General features: G+C 46.5%; 1 protein-coding gene across 5 annotated transcripts in view; it reads right to left on the reverse strand.

Moving 5' to 3' along the window:
* Positions 1-19,501, reverse strand: part of fer1l4 (fer-1 like family member 4) — a 407,998-nt gene that overhangs the window by 222,008 nt on the left and 166,489 nt on the right. For all 5 annotated transcript variants that reach the window (XM_063040941.1, XM_063040940.1, XM_063040943.1 and 2 more), the window contains exon 19: positions 6,453-6,553. In XM_063040941.1, the coding sequence (XP_062897011.1) occupies positions 6,453-6,553 (101 nt within the window). The remainder of the gene's footprint in view (positions 1-6,452; positions 6,554-19,501) is intronic.

Genomic DNA, 19,501 nt, shown 5'->3' on the forward strand with positions numbered 1-19,501 from the left:
CTGGGGGTATGGCATCATCAGAAACCCCCAATTGATCCACTGCTCAATCCGGCCTCTCCTTTTCCTCGGCCTTCATGGTGATGGCAAACTGACACATGGCCTTCACCCCAGGGGCAGGAACGCTCTCCCACTCCTCGTACCTGTCCAGTCCCTCATGCACCCATTGGGACAAAGCACCTGCATCAATGTTCCAGCTCCTTGCCGGTACTTCAGGCTGAAATCATAGGCAGACAACGCTGCCAACCACCGATGGCCTGTGGCACCCAGTTTCGCCGAGGTCAGGGTATAAGTTAAGGGTTGTTGTCCGTCCTCATCTAAACCTGGCCCCATAGAGATAATCACTCAGCTTATCCACCACCGCCCATTTCAACACCAGGAATTCCAACTTATGGGTGGGATAGTTTCTCTCGGAGGGCAACAAACTCCAGCTGACAAACGCCACGGGCCTCAACCTAGTGCCCTGATCCTGATACAGGATGCCCCCTAACCTCTCTCAGCTGGCATCTGTGTGTAGTACATATGGCAATTGGGCGTCCACAAAAGCCAGCACCGGTGCCTGGGTCAGCAACTCCTTCAGCAACTGAAAAGCCTCCTCACATTTTGCATCCCACCTCTGTCCAAAGGGCTCCAACGGTTTTAGATATTCTCCACCCACCCATCCTTTTTTCCCTCTCCCTTTCTTCCCCAAGGGAGGGTAACCACACAGAAGCTGATTCAAAGGGTGACTCACTTTGGCGTAACCCTTCACAAATCTCCGATAATAACCACAGAACCCAAGGAACAAGCACAGAGCGCTCAGTCTGGGGCCTCGGCCAAGTGGTCATCGCTTCTATCTTAGCCGGGTCTGTAACTACTCCATTTCGTGAGATTATATGTCCAACATAGCTAACAGACATTTTGCAGAACTGGCACTTGTCCAGGGAAAGTTTTAATCCTTCAGCTTTCAGGCAGCTGAGCACCTTCAGTGGCCTCGCTTCGTGTTCTTCCAAGGTGGATACAAATACTATAAGGTCATCCAAATACACCAACACCTCAAGCAAGTTCATATCACCCACTGTCTTCTCCATGACTCGCTGGAAGGTGACAGGGGCTCCTGATATGCCCTAGGGAATCCTTTCAAACTGGAAGAATCCCAGGTTACATATAAATGCCGTCTTCTCTTTGTCGACCTCACTCATCGGGATCTGGTAATATCCGCTCCTCAAATCCAGCACACTGAACCACTTTGCACCACTGCGACAAGCCAGCGCATCCTCAACCCTTGGGACCGTATACTGGTCTGGGAAGGTGAGCCTATTCAGAGTCCTATAGTCCACACACATACGTACCTTCCCGTTCTTCTTCCAGGCCACTACTATTGGGGACGCATAGGGGCTTCGGGACTCAGCGATGATCCCAGCTTCCTTCAACTTACACAAATGCTGCCACACATCTTCCACGTCGGCAGAGGCCAGTCGCCGCGATCTCTCTCTCAACGGGGTATCCTTGGTCACCCGGATAGTGTGACGAGTGCTCTTGGAACAACCAGCATTAAACTCGCCAATGGAAAAGACACCTTCCAGCTTCACCATCTTCTCTACCAGCCTTCTTTTCCAACCCGGTGGCACTGGGGATTTCCCGCAGTTGAGTGACTTAGCGGTCAACTTTCCCCCCTTTTCCAATAGTTTCTCCCTGGCTTGTTTCACAGGGGCACTAGCCATTACCGTCACCGGGAACAAATGCGCAGGGGCATCCCTTGCCTAAAGGTGACCTCCCTCTTCACAGTGTTCTTGACGATCACAGCCATCCTGCTCGCCTGTACAACCGAGGGCTTCTGCTATTTGGGCCTCACCAGTACCCCAGCCAGAAATCTTGACTCCCCCTCGAGGTCCACTAATAGGGCTTTGCCCTCAGTCACTCCAGGAAATCTGGGGGTCCCTATCACTCCCGCTACTTCCCCGGGCCGTACCACCCTAGGCTTTGACTGGGTGCACTACACATCCCTCGTTTAAATTCGGTATCTGGCCCAATGCTGCCATGCACTTCCTCAAAAGCGGCTCGAAACACTGGTGCACGGACAAGGTCCCCAAGAAGCTCTCACCTGCCTTCTCCTTGCAGACCCCCATGAGCCTCCTTACAAGAGGGGTGTTGGTCCCCACCAGAACTGAAACGCCACTTGTCTCATCAGGGTCTCGACAAGCCAGCACTAATGTCTCAAGAGCCTCAGACACTCCCACATCGGCCTCCAAGAACTCAAGTTTCACTGAGTAGTAACCATCGTATGGATAATCACCAGCACTGATGCCCCAAATCTCCAGTGCATTGAACGGTGTCAAGGGGAAATGCTTCGGATACCGGTTGTAAAACGAACAGTACAGTAACGTGACCTGCGACCCAGCATCGAGTATGGCTTTAGTGAAAATACCCTCTATCCGTAGCGACACACTGGAGCGAGGTCCCACTAAGCCTTCAGGAATAGGGTCTTTTGCTGTTGGGAGTTCCTTGGCACATTGCTGGGAACGTGTTCTCCCAGATACACCAGGCCGTTCCCTCACTGGGTCTCCTCTAAGTTTTCCCAATGATTCTCTCTGCTTGGATACCCATGGGCTCGCTCTCCGAGGGGCTTTCTGCCGCTCACATTCCTGCTGGAGGTGTCCCTCTTCCCCACAGTTATAGCACACGCTACTGTCCGCCCCTCTTCTTGCAGAACCCCAGCCACCCGCAGCCCTCTGTGTAGACCATCCTCTTGGGGGGGGGCCCTCTCTACCGGTCCTATCATACGGAGGGTCCACACCCACCATGAACCCCTGGGACTTCTCAGTTCTCAGCTCTGCCACCATCTCCTTTACCACTTCCTGGGTTGGGCTGGCCCCGGTCACTTCACCACAAGGGGCTAATACTAAGGACTGCACCCTGCTGACGGAGTCCTCTCGCAGTCCCAATGCATTCTCCTCCTCCCGCACCTCTCTGATCAGCTGAACAAAAAATGGAGGAGGGCACGTATTACAAGACTGTCGGAGACCCCACGCAATCCGGTCATGGGACTGGGCACCCCTGGCTATCTGGTCCATTCTTAACTGATCCACCTCAGCCGACTGAATGACCCCTCTGCACCGCAAGCAATTTAGCTGCCTCTCTAGCCAAAAAATAGAAGCAGAAAGCTTCTCCCCCTTCTACTGACGCACATTTTGAACCCTCACCAAGAGCTCCATTGGGCTTCCAGTCAGACCAAGTGCATTTTCCAGGGCTTGCAGATAATTTACAGCTGTGGCTGCGGGATAATCTAACCTGACAGTTCTGACAATCTCAGCGGCCTGCCCATTCAAACTTTCAACCAATCTCTGTCGCCTTTCATCATCCGAGCACTGCCACTCATCTAACAACTGAGAGGTCCGTTCTGCCCATGGCTCATACTTCTCCTCCCCTTTAGGGGTGGGCATTATTCCAGAGAATCGGCGGACCCTGCCATAGCTGGGACTTTGACTCTCATCTTTCCATTTATTCGCCAGAGAAGTAAGGGCGGGTACTACCTCAGAATTCTCACTCTTCACCGGAGGACATGGACCAATTAGGCATTCCAAATCTGACCACTCTTTCCCCTCACTCCTCAGAAATGATAGAACCCTGTCTTTGAAATCTCCGCCCCCAGCTAACTCAGCACTGGTCTGCATTAAATAGAGAGCTGCACCCGCCATTTTATCAAACCTTCGCTCACAGTCGTAACTTTAACCGTGGAATTAACAATTCATCTGGAGTACAAACATCTGCCTCACTGGTTCATTGCTCAGGGTAATCATACAGCAACCAATGGAATCAATCCCAGACGAGCCCCCAGAATTGTAACACTCACTTCTCGCTTCTTCTAGTGGGTTAATCTAGGGGGTGATAACCCCCCTGCCTGGCCAAACTTAAGAAATCTCGTTTGGGTGGATGCTGCGTGATGTGTCCCGTTACAAACCAGTACCCCGAAATAACAAACCCTACACAATATGCGATTAAACAATTAAGCTTTATATCTCTTACTTTGACTATATGGTCAGTAGAGAAACAAAATATAAAAGAAAAAGGGCGCCAATCTTATTAAACAGTCATGTGCACACAAACTTGGAGCTCACGCAGTTTGGTAGTTCTTCTTCCACCATCAATCTCCTCCTTTGGACTCCCGCTCGGAGTCCACCCCGTCAGGAGACCCACCACATTTCTCCATTCGACTCTTCCCTGTCCATCTATCCCTCTCCTTCTCACAAAAGCCCGTGAAAACAATCACAAGACACAGCAATCATCCCTATTGGCTAGCCCCTAAGTCGTAACCCAAACAGTGCTGCTACAGAGAAACCATTACTTTAACAGTGGAACATTACATAGAAGCCATTACATTAACCTTAGCAGTGAAACCTTACAGCATGTTACACTTATATACCAAGGTCTCTTTCTTCCTAAACACACCCCTAAGGCAGTATCATTCACTGACTATGTCCCGCCCTTTTTAAACATAGAAACAGAGAAACATAGCAAATCTGCAGCACAATAAAGGCCCTTTGACCCACAATGCCGTTCCAATCAAGTACTTAGTTTAGAAATTACTTAGGGTTACCCATAGCCCTCTAGTTTTCTAAGCTCCATGTACCCATCCAGGAGACTCTTAAAAGCCCGTATTGTATCTGCCTCCACCACCATCGCCGGCAGCCCATTCCACGCACTCACCATTCTGTGTAAGAATCTTACCACTGACATTTCCTCTGTACCTACTTTCAAGCACTTTAAAACTGTGTCCTCCCATGTTAGCCATTTCAGCCCTGGGAAAAAGCATCTGACTAGCCACACGATCAATGCCTCTTATCATCTTATACACCTCTATCAGGTCATCCTCCACCGCTCCAAGGAGAAAAGGCTGGGTTCACTCAACCTATTCCCATAAGGCATGCTCCCCAATCCAGGCAACATCCTTGTAAATCTCCTGTGCACCCTTTCTATAGTTTTCACATCCTTCCTGTAGTGAGGTGACCAGAACTGAGCACGGTACTCTAAGTGGGGTCTGACCAGGGTCTTATATAGCTGCAACATTACCTCTCGGTTCTTAAACTCAATCTCATGGTTGATGAAGGCCAAGGCATCATATGCCTTCTTAACCACAGAGTCAACCTGCACAGCAGCTTTGTGTGTCCTATAGACTCAGACCCCCAGATCCCTCTGATCCTCCACACTGTCAAGAGTCTGACCATGAATACTACATTCTGCAATAATATTTGACCTACCAAAATAAACCACCTCACACTTATCTGGGTTGAACTCCATTTTCCACCTCTCAGCCCAGTTTTGCATCCTATCAAAGTCCTGCTGTAACCTTTGACAGCCCTCCACACTATCCACAACACCCCCAACCTTTGTGTCATAAGCAAATTTACTAACCCTTCCCTCCACTTCCTCACCCAGGTCATTTATAAAAATCATGAAGAATAGGGGGTCCCAGAACAGATTCCTGAGGCACACCACTGGTCACCGACCTCCATGCAAAATATGACCTGTCTACAACCACTGCCTTCTGTAAGCAAGCCAATTCTGGATCCACAAAGCAATGTCCCATGCCGCCTTACTTTCTCAATAAGCCTTGCATGGGGTACCTTGTCGAATGCCTTGCTGAAATCCATATACGCTACATCTACTGCTCTACCTTCATCAATGTGTTTAGTCACACTCTTAAAAAATTCAATCAGGCTCATCAGGCATGACCTGCCTTTGACAAAGCCATGCTGACGATTCCTAATCATATTGTGCCTCTCCAAATGTTCATAAATCCTGCCTCTCAGGATCTTTTCTATCAACCTACCAATCATTGAAGTAAGACTCATTGGTCTATAATTTCCTGGGCTATCTCTACTCCCTTTCTTGAATAAGGGAACAACATCTGCAACCCGCCAATCCTCTGGAACTTCTCCTGTCCCCATTGATGATTCAAAGACCATTGCCATAGGCTCAGCACTTCCTCACTTCCCACAGTAGCCTGGGGTACATCTCAACCGATCCCAGAGACTTATCCACCTTGATGCTTTCCAAAAGCTCCAGCACATCCTTTTCCTTAATGTCTATATGCTTAAGCTTTTCCTCAGGAGAAAGTTGGCCTACAAATATTAGTTGGAAAATTGGTGGCTGGTAATGATGTTTAAGCATTTCTGCTCAATTTAAAAGAGCATAGCAGAGTTCTTTAACATTTCTTACATAAGCTATCTCATATATTTAATGTTTGGACTCAATAGCCTAATGTGCTTGTATGTCTTACAGTCTTATGCTGTTTTCTTTTGGGCTGCATCAAATCCAGAGCAACAATTACCTTGTTCTCCTTTACACTTGTGTACTGAACATGACATTCAACAATCTTGATCTTGGTAAACCTTGGATTATCTATAGTTAGAAATACAATGGCAAAGAACTTTTTTTCAAAACATCTGTTCTATATGTGATAAAACAAATCAAACCTGCAGCCTGCAACAAACTCATTCAAGACTTCACAGAGAAAATTCTCTTGTTCAGTCTTTGGTTTCCTCGCCATGTGAAGCAATTTGTCAAACCCATCTTCCTGTATATAGGAAAAAACAAAAAATAGGATTAATTGTTTTTAAATTATTAGAAACATAGAAACCCTACAGCACAATACAAGCCCTTCAGCCCACAATGTTGTGCCAAAAATGTACCTACTTCGGAAATTACCTAGAATTACCCATAGCCCTCTATTTTACTAAGCTCCATGCAACTATCCAGGAGTTTCTTAAAAGACCTTACTGTATCCGCCTCCACCACCATCGCCAGCAGACCATTCCATGCACTCACCACTCTGCGTAAAAAACATACCCTGACATCTCCTCTGTACCTACTTCCAAGCACCTTAAAACTTTGCCCTCTCGTGCCAGCCATTTCAGCCATGGGAAAATAGTCTCTGACTATCCATACGATCAATGCCTCTCATCATCTTATACACCTCTATCAGGTTACCTCTCATCCTCCAGTGCTCCAAGGAGAAAAGGCCGTGTTCACTCAACCTATTCTCATAAGGCATGCTCTCCAATCCAGGCAACATCCTTATAAATCTCTTCTGCATCCTTTTTTAAATTTCTACATCCTTCCTGTAGTGAGGTGATCAGAACTGAGCACAGTACTCCAAGTGGGGTCTGACCAGGGTCCTATATAGCTGTAATAGTACCTCTTATCCAGGGGTGCAGTGCTAGCCAGAGCACACCCAGCACATCTTTAAGAAAAAAGCCAAACTAAACAAGCTAATCAATTAGGTTCCACCCAGGGCGATTTGAGTATCTCAGAAACTGCTGATCTCCTGGGATTTTTATGCACAACAGACTCTGGAGTTTACAAAGAATGGTGCCAAAAACATCCAGCCAGTGGCTGTTCTGTGAGCGAAAACATCTTGTTAAATCCACTTGCTGGAAGTTATTTTGTTTTTGGCACCATTCTTTGTAAACTCCAGAGTCTGTTGTGCGTAAAGATCCCAGGAGATCAGCAGTTTCTGAGATACTCAAATCACCCTGGGCGGCATCTAATTAATTAGCTTGTTTAGTTCGGCTTTTTTCTTAAAGACGTGCCGGGTGCGCTCCGGCTAGCACTGCACCCCTGCTCTCGTCTCTTTAACTCAGTCCCACGGTTGATGAAGGCCAATGCACCATATGCCTTCTTCTATTTTTGTAATTTATTTTTTATTGAGTTTCATCATCAAACAAACACTTCCATAAGATGTATTTCTGATACTGTACATATATATCATATAATCATATTTGTCACAAATCTCCACATAATATTTATCTGAGGAATACAGTTATAGAAAGAAGAGGAGAGAAAGAACAAATGAAAGAAGAAAGCTATGTACAGAGTAGGGAGTGATTTTTTTTACAACAGATTCATTGATTGTGAGAATAAAATCAGGCCTATGAGGTGTTATGTAGTTAAACCATTTTTTCCAGTGTGAATAAAATTGTTCCAACTTATGATTAACAGATGTTATTATCTTCTCCATTTTGTAAATGTCCATTGTAATTTCCATCCATACATTTAAAGTTGGGTTCTCCTGAGATAACCATTTCCTGGTGAGGGTCTTTTTACCAGCCACCAGCAGTACATTCATTAAATAATTATATTTATCTCTTTTCAACCATTCTTGAGGTATATACCCAAAATATATGGACTTATTCTAAATAACTTAATCAATCTACTCCCTGAACAAATAAGAACCAAGAAAAGTGAATAATAAAAAAAAGTTAACAAAGGTGTGGTTCCAAGGCTGGGGTCTCTAGATGACCCTGGGTTGGGCTAAAAGAAAAGTCTAGCCATGGGGGATAGCCCCTCCTACCTGTGGGTTGAGGGCCCCCACTGCAGTACCTATAAAAGTAAGTAAAAATAAACTATGTCCATTACACAGAAATGATTTCCCTGTGTATTCCTCCCTTGTATATATTCTCATTTAGGTGGGGAAAAAGGAATGAATCAATGAATTTTTTAAAAATTGAGTAATATACAAATGTAAAATCCACATTATAACATGTATTTCTCAAGATAGGTATATCACAGTCTATTTCTGCTTCCGTTTAGTTTATCAGCACTTTTAAAGTTAGCCAAACCTTATGGCTCTTCTGGAGGAGGTGAGGGCTGCCCTCGGAGAACTGACAGTCTCTTCCTAAAATTCTTCTCTCAACCTGTTCCCATCCCTGGCTTTCTAGGTTCTCTTACTATTTCCCAAGCAGCTTGGGACAACTGCTCAGCCAGAGTTCCCCGTGGTTTGACCACGCTAATGGACAGTCCTCTGTTCTTCATGTCTGTAGTCGCCTCCTCCACCGTCTGGTACAGTCGCATCCCTTCTTGGTAAAATACCCTCAGTTTAGCAGGGTACGGGGTTTGGAATTTAATCTTTTCTTGCTTTAATATTTGTTTCGCTTCGGAATATTCCTTCCGTTTCTGTAGGACCGCCGGGGGGTAATCATGATCACAGTATATTAACTTCCTGTTCCAAAACACCCTCTTCTTACCCCAGGCCCTTCGTAGAAACTCCGTCTTGCTCTTGAATCAAAGGAATCTAAGTACTATTGAGCGCGGTTTACCTTCTCTGTCTCCGGGAGGCCGCTGGACAGGCGAACGGTGTGCCCTTTCAATTTCAATCTCCGTAGTTTGAGGAATCTCCAGCGCTTCCCACAGCAGCTTGTCTACAAAGTCCAACATCGATAATCCCTCCACTTCCTCGGGAACATTATAAATCCTGATATTTTTCCATCGCGATCTTCCCTTCTGGTCAAGCAATTTACTTTCTTGTTGATTTAATATTTTCATCATCTTACTTAGTATCTGTTCCGTGTTTTGCATGCGATCTTCCACTTTCTCAATTCGAGTCTCTGCCACCGCTATTTTCTGATTGGCGTTGGCGAGCTCTGACTTTATATCATTGAGTTGCTGCTTTATATCTTTTTGGACTTCCCTTATCTCTTCCAGAATCCTTATCATATTTGCTGCTTCGCCTGCACGAGGCCCAGTGTCAGCTTCGCTGCCACGCGCACGTGTAGGAGAGCCGCGCGTTGTACCTCTCTCTTCCATAGGCTCTGCAGTGCTGCTTTTTTAATCTCCATTCTTCCTCCCCATTCTTGGCCCCCTTATCAATTCAGATATTTTCAAAAGATCTTATATTTTATAGATTAATGGGGCAAAATATGCATTTTTCCGGAGGAGCTATTGATTTAAGCTGCCATTCTGAACATTGACGTCACCGGAACCCCACCACACGCCTTCTTAACTACAGGGTCAACCTGCACAGCAGCTTTGAGTGTCATATGGACTCGGTCCCCAAGATCACTCTGATCCTCCACACTGCCAAGAGTCTGACCATTAATACTATATTCTACCATCGTATTTGACCTACCAAAATGAACCACTTCACACTTATCTGGGTTGAACTCCATCTGCCACTTCTCAGCCCATTTTTGCATCCTATGGATGTCCCGCTGTAACCTCTGACAGCCCTCCACACTATCCACAACATCCCCAACCTTTTCTTTTACAGAAGATCAAACGATGGCTAGAATTTTCCATTTTTCAAAGAACAACCAAATTAATTTTGGAGTAGCGATCTGCAGGAGGAAGCCAGCAGGCTGAACAGCACCTGTGGGGTAGAGTGGGGGGGAAAGAAGTTGTCAATGTTGTTTGTCGAAACCTGTATTTTCACCTGAAACACTGAAGCCAAAGTCAGATGTATCAGTATTACAGTGGAATAAAGGGAATTACAGAGGCATGAGCGGAGAGCTGACCAAAATTGGTTAGAAAAGGACACTGGCAGGGATGATGGGAGACCAGCAATGGCAGGAATTTCTTGGAGCAATTCAGAAAGTGCAGGTCATATACATCCCAGAGGAAAAAGTATTCTAAAGGCAGGATGACACAGCTGTGGCTGACAAGAGAAGTCAAAACCAACATAAATGGGGGCGGCACGGTAGCAGGGGTTGATTGGACCATAAGACCTCAAGATATTGGAGCAGAATTAGGCCATTTAGATCATTGAGTCTGCTCCACCATTTCATCATAGAAACATAGAAACATAGAAAACCTACAGCACAATACAGGCCCTTCGGCCCATAAAGCTATGCCGCACATGTCCCTACCTTAGAACTACCTAGGCTTTACCCATAGCCCTCTATTTTTCTAAGCTCCATGTAGCCATCCAGGTGTCTCTTAAAAGACCCTATTGTTTCCACCTCCACCACCGCCGCCAGCAGCCCATTCCACACACTCACCACTCTCTGCATAAAAAACCTGACATCTCCTCTGTACCTACTTCCAAGCACCTTAATACTGTGCCCTCTCATACTAGCCATTTCAGCCCTAGGAAAAAGCCTCTGACTATCCACACAATCAATGCTTCTCATTAACTTGAACACCTCTATCAGGTCACCTCTCATCCTCTGTCATTCCAAGGAGAAAAGGCCAAGTTCACTCAACCTATTCTCATAAGGCATGCTCCCCAATCCAGACAACATCCTTGTAAATCTCCTCTGCACCCTTTCTATGGTTTCCACGTCCTTCCTGTAGTGAGGTGACCAGAATTGAGCACAGTACTCCAAGTGGGGTCTGACCAGGGTTCTATATTACCTCTCAGCTCTTAAACTCAATCCCACCATTAATGAAGGCCAATACACCGTATGCCTTCTTTACCACAGAGTCAACCTGCGCAGCAGCTTTGAGTGTCCTATGGACTCGGACTCCAAGATTCCTCTGATCCTCCACACTGCCAAGAGTCTTACCATTTATGCTATATTCTGCCATATTTGACCTACCAAAATGAACCACCTCACACTTATCTGGGTTGAACTCCATCTGCCACTTCTCACCCCAGTTTTGCATCCTATCAATGTCCCATTGTAACCTTTGACAGCCCTCCACATTATACACAACACCTCTATGGCTGAATCCTTTCCCTCTTAGCCCCATGCCTTAAATGTACATAAATATTTGGCCTCCACAGCTGCCTGTGGCAAAGAATTCCACAGATTCACCAATCTCTAGCTAAAGAAAATTCCTCCTCATTTCTGTTCTAAAAGGACGCCCCTCTATTCCAAGGCTGTGTCCTTTGGTCTTAGACTCTCCCACCATAGAAAATATTCTCTCCACATCCACTCTATCAAGGCCTTTCACCATTCGATAGGTTTCAATGAGGTCATCCCTCATTCTTCTGAATTCTACTGAATACGGCCCCAGAGCCATCAAATGCTCTTCAGATGATAAGCCATTCATCCTGGAATCATCTATATGAACCTCCTTTGAACCTTCTCCAGTTTCAGCACATCTTTTCTAAGATAAGGGGCCCAAACTTGCTCACAATGCTCCAACTGAGGCCTTATCAGTGCTTTATAAAAATTTCAACATTATCTCCTTGCTTTTATATTCTTTTCCAATGCTAACATTGCATTTACCTTCCTCGCCACCGACTCAACCTGCAAGTTAATCTTTAGGGAATCCTGCATAAGGACTCCCATTAGTGGTGGACCAATCGATTCACGATTCATCAACGGGAGCAAATAAAAGTGAAGCAGGATTGAAACAGAGCGGCCATTGTGTGAGTGGACCAGTGTGGGTCAAGAGTCTTTGGCAAGGAGGCACAGGTAAGCAGCAGGTAAGTAACAGGTAAGGCTTTTGTAGTGGTTGAATAAAAAGTCAATAAATTACACTAATTAAATAAAGTAGGGACGATGCAGGATCAGGTGATTTGCTGTAGCTGCATGATGTGGGAGCTGGTGGACCCCATTATGGTTCCTGGTGACCACATCTGCAGCAAGTATTGGCTGCTCGAGGAACTCAGGCTCAAAGGTCATGACATGGAATCTGAGCTTCAAACACTGCAGCACATCAGGGAGGGGGAGAGTTACCTGGATTCTCTGTTTCAGGAGGTAGTCACACCCATTAGATTAACTGGCTCAAATTTGGTCTGTGGTCAGGGACAAGAGGGTATGACTGTGAGTAAGGTGGGTAGTGGCATCCAAGAGACAGTGCTGGAGGTCCCTCAGCCCTTGAGCTTGTCCGGCAGGTCTGAGACTCTTGCTCCCTGTGTGGATGAGAGTGGGGGCTGGTGGAAGGACGAGCGACCTAATTGTGGCACTGTAGTTCAGGGAGCCATTCAAGAGGGGGAGAGAAGAGAAATGTAGTGGTAATTGGGGATAGTATAGTCAGGGGAATAGACAGAGTCCTCTGTCACAAGGATAGACTGTCTTGAAGGCTGTGTTGCCTGCCTGGTGCCCGAATTCGGGACATCTTATCTGATCTGCAGAGGAAGTTGCAGTGGGAGGGGAAAGATCCAGTTGTCGTGGTCCATGTGGGTACCAACAACATAGGTAGAATGAGGAAAGGGGTTCTGCTGAGGGAATTTGAGCAGCTAGGGACTTAATTAAAAAGCAGAAGCAAAAAGATGGTCATCTCTGCATTACTACTTGAGCCACGTGAAAATTGGCATAGGGTCAAGAAGATTAGGGAGTTAAATACATGGTTAAAGGATTGGTATGGGAGAAGTGAGTTTGAATTCATGGGAAATCGGCACCAGTATTGGGGAAGGAGGGAGCTGTACCATTGGGACGGGCTCCACCTGAACCGTGATGGGACCTGGATCCTAGCGTATCGCGTAACTAGGGCTGTAAACTAAATAGTACTGGGGTTGGTCCAATAGATTGGAAGAGAATGGATAATGTAAAAAAAAGAAAAGTGTGACTAAAGATAAAGAAAAAGCAAAAGATAAAAAAGAGAAAAGTAAGAGTGGAGTGAAGTAAAGTGAAGTCAAGTGCAAAAGAGTAAAAGACTACAAGATTTTAAAAGCACAATGAGTGTAAGGGCACTTTATCTGAATGCCCATAGTATTCGAAACAAGGTCAGTGAACTTGTGGCACAAATCAGTACAAAGAAGGATGATTTAGTGGCCATTAGAGAGACATGGTTGCAGGGTGGACAGGATTGGGAATTAAATATCCAAGGATATCAGGTAATACAGAAGGATAGGCAGGAAGGTAAGGGAAGGAAGGTAGCGCTCTTAATTAAAGATAAAATCAGGCGATAGTGAGAGACGATACAAGATCTAAGCAGCAGAATGTTGAATCCACCTGAGTAGAGATTAGGAAGGGTAAAGGGAAAAAAAATCACTGGTGGGTTTTGTCTATGGGCCACTGAATAATAACTTTACAGTGGCACAGGCAATAAACAGAGAAATATCTGAGGCATGTAAGAATGGGACAGCAGTTATCATGGGGGATTTTAAACTGCACATAGACTATGTGAATCAAGTTGGCCAAGGCAGTCTTGAGGGGCACTTCATAGAATGCATTCATGATGGCTTTCTTGAACAGCATGTTACTGAATCCACAAGGGAAGGAATATAGGGAGTTAGGAAAGAAGTTAAAAAGCAGGACCTCAAGGGTGGTAATCTCGGGATTGCTGCCTATGCCACGAGACAGAGAGGGTAGGAACAGAAAGCTATGGCAGATGAATGCATGGCTGAAGAGTTGGTGCAAGGTCAGGGGTTCAGATTTCTGGATCATTGGGATCTCTTCTGGGGAAGGTCTGACCTGAACAAAAAGGACGGGCTGCATCTGAACTGGAAAGGAAAGCCATTAAAAATGCCATTCTCTATTCCCAGTTCCTCCGCCTCCGCCGCGTCTGCTCCCAAGATGAGGCTTTCCGTTCCAGGACATCTCAAATGTCCTCTTTCTTTAAGGATCATGGTTTCCCTTCTACCGTCATCAATGATGCCCTCACCCGCATCTCCTCCATTTCCCACACTTCGGCCCTCACCCCATCCTCCCGCAACAACAACAGGGACAGAGTTCCCTTTGTCCTCACCTACCACTCCACCAGCCTCCGGATCCAGCATATTATCCTCCGCAACTTCCGCCACCTTCAACAGGACCCCACAACTAAGCACATCTTTCCCTCTCCACCCCTCTCTGCTTTCCACAGGGATCGGTCCCTCCGTGACTCCCTTATCCGCACGTCCATCCCCACGGATCTCCCACCCAGCACTTACCCCTGTAAGCATAAGTGCTACACCTCCTCTCTTGCCACCATTCAGGGCCCCAAACAGTCCTTCCAGGTGAGGCAACACTTCACTTGTGAGTCTGTTGGGGTCATCTATTGCATCCAGTGCTCCCGGTGCGGCCTCCTCTACATCGGTGAAACCCGACGCAGATTGGGGGACCGCTTCGTCGAGCACCTCCACATCTCCCGGTTGCCACCCACTTCAACTCTGCTTCACATTCCCATTCAGATATGTCCATACATGGCCTCCCCTACTGCCATGATGAGGCTAAACTCAGGTTGGAGGAGCAACACCTCATATACCTTCCAGGTAGTCTCCAGCCCCTTGGTATGAACATAGAATTCTCCAACTTCCGGTAATTCCATCCCCCTCCCTTCCTCTATCCCTATTTCACTCTGCCCCCTCTCCCAGCTACCTATCACCTCCCTCATGGTTCCGCCTCCTTCTTCTACTACCCATTGTTTTCCTGCCTATGACGTCCCTGCTTCCCCTCCCCCACCCCTTTGTCTTTCAAATTACTGGTTTTTCAACTGAAACTACAAGCATTCTTCAAATGCTTCCCCTTCCTTATTTCTTCAGTCCTGACGAAGGGTTCCGCCCGAAACGTTGACTCATTGTTTCCACTGATGCTACCTGACCTGCTGAGTTGCTCCAGCGTGCTGTGAGTGATGCTCCACAAGGATCTGTCCTGGGACCCTTGCTATTTGTAATTTCTATAAATGACCTGGATGAAGAGGCAGAAGGATGGGTGAGTAAGTTTGTGGATGACATGAGGATTGGGGGACTTGTGGATGGAGCTGTAGGTTGTCGAAGGTTACAAGAGGATATAGACAGAAAGCAGAGTTGAACAGAAAAGTGGCAGATGGAGTTCAATCAAGATAAGTGTGAGGTGATGCATTTTGGAAGGACAAACCAGAAGGCTGAGTACAGGGTTAATGGTCTTTTACTTATGAGTGTGGATGAACAGAGGGACCTTGGGATTCAAATCCATACATCTCTCAAGGTCGCTGCACAGGTTGATAGGATAGTTAAGAAGGCCTATGGGATGTTAGGCTTCATTAATAGGGGGATTGAGTTCAAGAGTAGAGAGGTCATGTTGAAACTCTACAAATCTCTGGTGAGACCTCACTTAAGAGTATTGTGTTCAGTTCTGGTCACCACATTATAGGAAGGATGAGGAAGCTATGGAGAGGGTGCAGAGGAGATTTACCAGGATGTTGCCTGGATTAGAAAACAAGTCTTATGAGGCAAGGTTCGCAGAGATGGGACTTTTTCTCTTCAGAGCGTAGAAGGATGAGAGGGGACTTGATAGAGGTCTACAAGATTATGAGAGGCATAGATAGGGTGGATAGCCAGTACCTGTTTCCCAGGGCATGAATAGCAAACACCAGAGGGCATATGTACAAAGTTAAGGGAGGGAAGTTTAGGGAAGATATCAGGGGTAAGTTTTTTACACAGAGGGTTGTGGGTGCCTGGAATGACTTGCCAGGGATGGTGGTGGAGACTAAAACATTAGGGGTATTTAAGAGCCTCTTGGACAGACACTTGGATGAAAGAAAAATAGAGGGTTACAGGGTAGTGTGGGTTTAGTGCTTTTTTTAGGAATATATGGGTCGGCACAACATCAAGGGCCGAAGGGTCTGTACTGTGTTATAGTATTCTAGTGTCTAGTGTCTAGTGTCTAGGAAGGTGTTATCTTAGATCTGGTCCTGTGCAATGAGACAGGTAAAAGTAATAATTTTGTAGTTAGGGATCCTCTTGGAAAGAGTGATCACAGTATGACTGAGTTTCTCATTCAAATGGAGGGTGCAATTGTTCAATCTAAAACCATCTAAACAATGGAGACTACAATGGGATGAGGAAGGATTTGGCTGGTGTAGACTGGGAGCACAGGCTATATGGTGGGACTGTTGAGGAACAGTGGAAGACTTTCAAAGAGATTTTAAATGGTGCTCAACAAAAGTATATTCCAGTTAAAAGCAAGGACAGTAAGGGTGTGGAGAGCCTTTCTTGGATAACTAAGGAAATGAAAGAAGGGATCAAACTAAAAGTTTGTTGTCAAGAGTAGTGGGAAACTGGAAGACTGGGAAAATTTTAAAAAGTATCAAAAAACCACTAAGCAAGCAATAAAGAAAGGGAAGATAGATTATGAAGATAAACTAGCACAAAATATCCCTTGGAGGATGAGAAGGGCAAATTGATATTAGGTAATGAGGAAATGGCAGAGGCTTTGAATGACTATTTTGTGTTGGTCTAAATGGTGGAGGACATGTCTAACCTGCCAAAGAAAGATGTTATGGATGCGATGGGAGGTGAGGACCTCGATACAATAGCTGTCACTAAAGAGGAAGTGCTGAGCAAACTAGTGGGCCTGAAAATTGATAAGTCCCCTGGTCCTGATGGAATACATCCCAGGGTACTGAAAGAAATGGCAGAAGTTGTAGTAGAGGCTTTAGTAATAATTTACCAAAATTCTCTGGACTCTGGGCAGGTCCTGGCAGATTGGAAGATGGTGAATGTCACACCACTGTTCAAAAAAGGATGTAGAAGCATTGGAAAGGGTACAGAGGAGATTTACCAGGATGCTGCCTGGTTTAGAAAGTATGCATTATGATCAGAGATTAAGGGAGCTAGGGCTTTACTCTTTGGAGAGAAGGAGGATGAGAGGAGACATGATATAGGTGTACAAGATAATAAGAGGAATAGATAGAGTGGATAGCCAGCGCCTCTTCCTCAGAGCACCACTGCTCAATACAAGAGGACATGGCTATAAGGTAAGGGATGGGAAGTTCAAGGGGGATATTAGAGGAAGGTTTTTTTACTCAGAGAATGGTTGGTGCGTGGAATGCACTGCCCGAGTCAGTGGTGGAGGCAGATATACTAGTGAAGTTTAAGAGACTACTAGACAGGTATATGGAGGAATCTAAGGTGGGGGCTTATATGGGAGGCAAGGTTTGAGGGTCGGCACAACAATGTGGGCCGAAGGGTCTGTACTGTGCTGTACTATTCTATGTTCTATGTATAAAAGGCAGGTAACTATAGGCCAGTTAGTTTAACATTGGTAGTTGGGAAAATACGTGAAGCTATCATTAAAGAAGAAATAGTCAGGCATCTGGAAAGAAATGCATCCATCAGGCAGACACAGAGTTGGGGGAGAGTTGGGGGTGATTTGGGGGTGATGTGTTAACATGGATAGGGGATTGGTTAACTAAAAGCAGAGAGTTGGGGTACATGGGTATTACTCTAGTTGGCAATCGGTGGTGAGCGGTGTGCTGTAGGGGTCAGTACTGGGTCCGCAGCTGTTCACGATATACATTAATGATCTGGAAGACAGGACCAAGTGTAGTGTATCTACATTTGTTGATGACATTAAATTGAGTGGGAAAACAAATTGTGCTGAAGATACAAACAACAGGAATTCTGCAGATGCTGGAAATTCAAAGTTGCTGGTGAACGCAGCAGGCCAGGCAGCATCTCTAGGAAGAGGTACAGTCGACGTTTCAGGCCGAGACCCTTCGTTAGGACTAACTGAAGGAAGAGTTAGTAAGAGATTTGAAAGTGGGAGGGGGAGAGGGAGATCCAAAATGATAGGAGAAGACAGGAGGGGGAGGGATGGAGCCAAGATCTGGACAGGTGATTGGCAAAGGGGATATGAGAGGATCATGGGATAGGAGGCCCAGGGAGAAAGACAAGGGACGGGGGGGGGGAACCCGGAGGATGGGCAAGGGGTATAGTCAGAGGGAGAAAAAGGAGAGTGAGAGAAAGAATGTGTGTATAAAAATAAATAACAGATGGGGTACGAGGGGGAGGTGGAGCATTAGCGGAAGTTAGAGAAGTCAATGTTCATGCAATCAGGTTGGAGGCTACCCAGACGGAATATAAGGTGTTGTTCCTCCAACCTGAGTGTGGCTTCATCTTTACAGTAGAGGAGGCCATGGATAGACATGTCAGAATGGGAATGGGATGTGGAATTAAAATGTGTGGCCACTGGGAGATCCTGCTTTCTCTGGCGGACAGAGCGTAGGTGTTCAGCAAAGCGGTCTCCCAGTCTGCGTCGGGTCTCGCCAATATAAAGAAGGCCACATCGGGAGCACCGTCTTTATGTGCTGCTATTGTGACTCCCGTCTCCCCTTCCCCCACCAATACTCTGCAATTCCATCTCCCTCAGATCCCATCGTCAGCTCCTGGGTACTCAAAGACTCCATCTTCCTCTCACCCCAACCCTCCCCTCTCCATGACACCCCTAGACTCCCCCGTCACCCCTCTGATCCCAGCTCTCATCCGTGCCCGGAATTTACTATCCCCTCCAACCTTCAACTGTCGGAGGCAGAACGCTCTGTCCTCAGTAAGGGCCTCACCTTTGTCCCCCTTCGCTCGCACCTCAGCGAGTTCTGTGTTCGCCATGATGCGGAACTCTTCTTCCGCCGTCTCCGTCTCCAAGCCTACTTCTTCGGCAAGGACTCTTCCACCCCCACCGATGACCCCTTCTCCCATCTTCAACCCTCCTCTTCTTCATGGACACCCTGCTCTAGTTTTCTGCCTGCTTTGGATCTCTTTATTGCTAACTGCCAACGGGAAATCAACCGTCTCAACTTCACCGCATCTTGTTCCCATTCCAACCTCACTCCTTCCGAACACTCTGCTCTCCACTCCCTCTGCACTAATCTTAACTTTACTACTAAACCCGCCGATAAGGCGGGGTGCTGTTGTAGTCTGGCGTACTGACCTCTACCTTGCCGAGGCACAGCGACAACTCGCGGATACCTCCTCTTATTTACCCCTCGATCGTGACCCCACTAAGGAGCACCAGGCCATTGTCTTCCACACCATCACCGGCTCAGGGGATCTCCCGTCCACTGCTACCAACCTTATAGTTCCCACACCCTGCACTTCCCGTTTCTACCTCCTACCCAAGATCCACAAACCTGCCTGTCCTGGCAGACCTATTGTCCCAGCTTGCTCCTGCCCCAC

This window comes from Mobula hypostoma, chromosome 2 (assembly GCF_963921235.1).
Source record: "Mobula hypostoma chromosome 2, sMobHyp1.1, whole genome shotgun sequence".
Lineage (NCBI taxonomy): Eukaryota > Metazoa > Chordata > Chondrichthyes > Myliobatiformes > Myliobatidae > Mobula > Mobula hypostoma.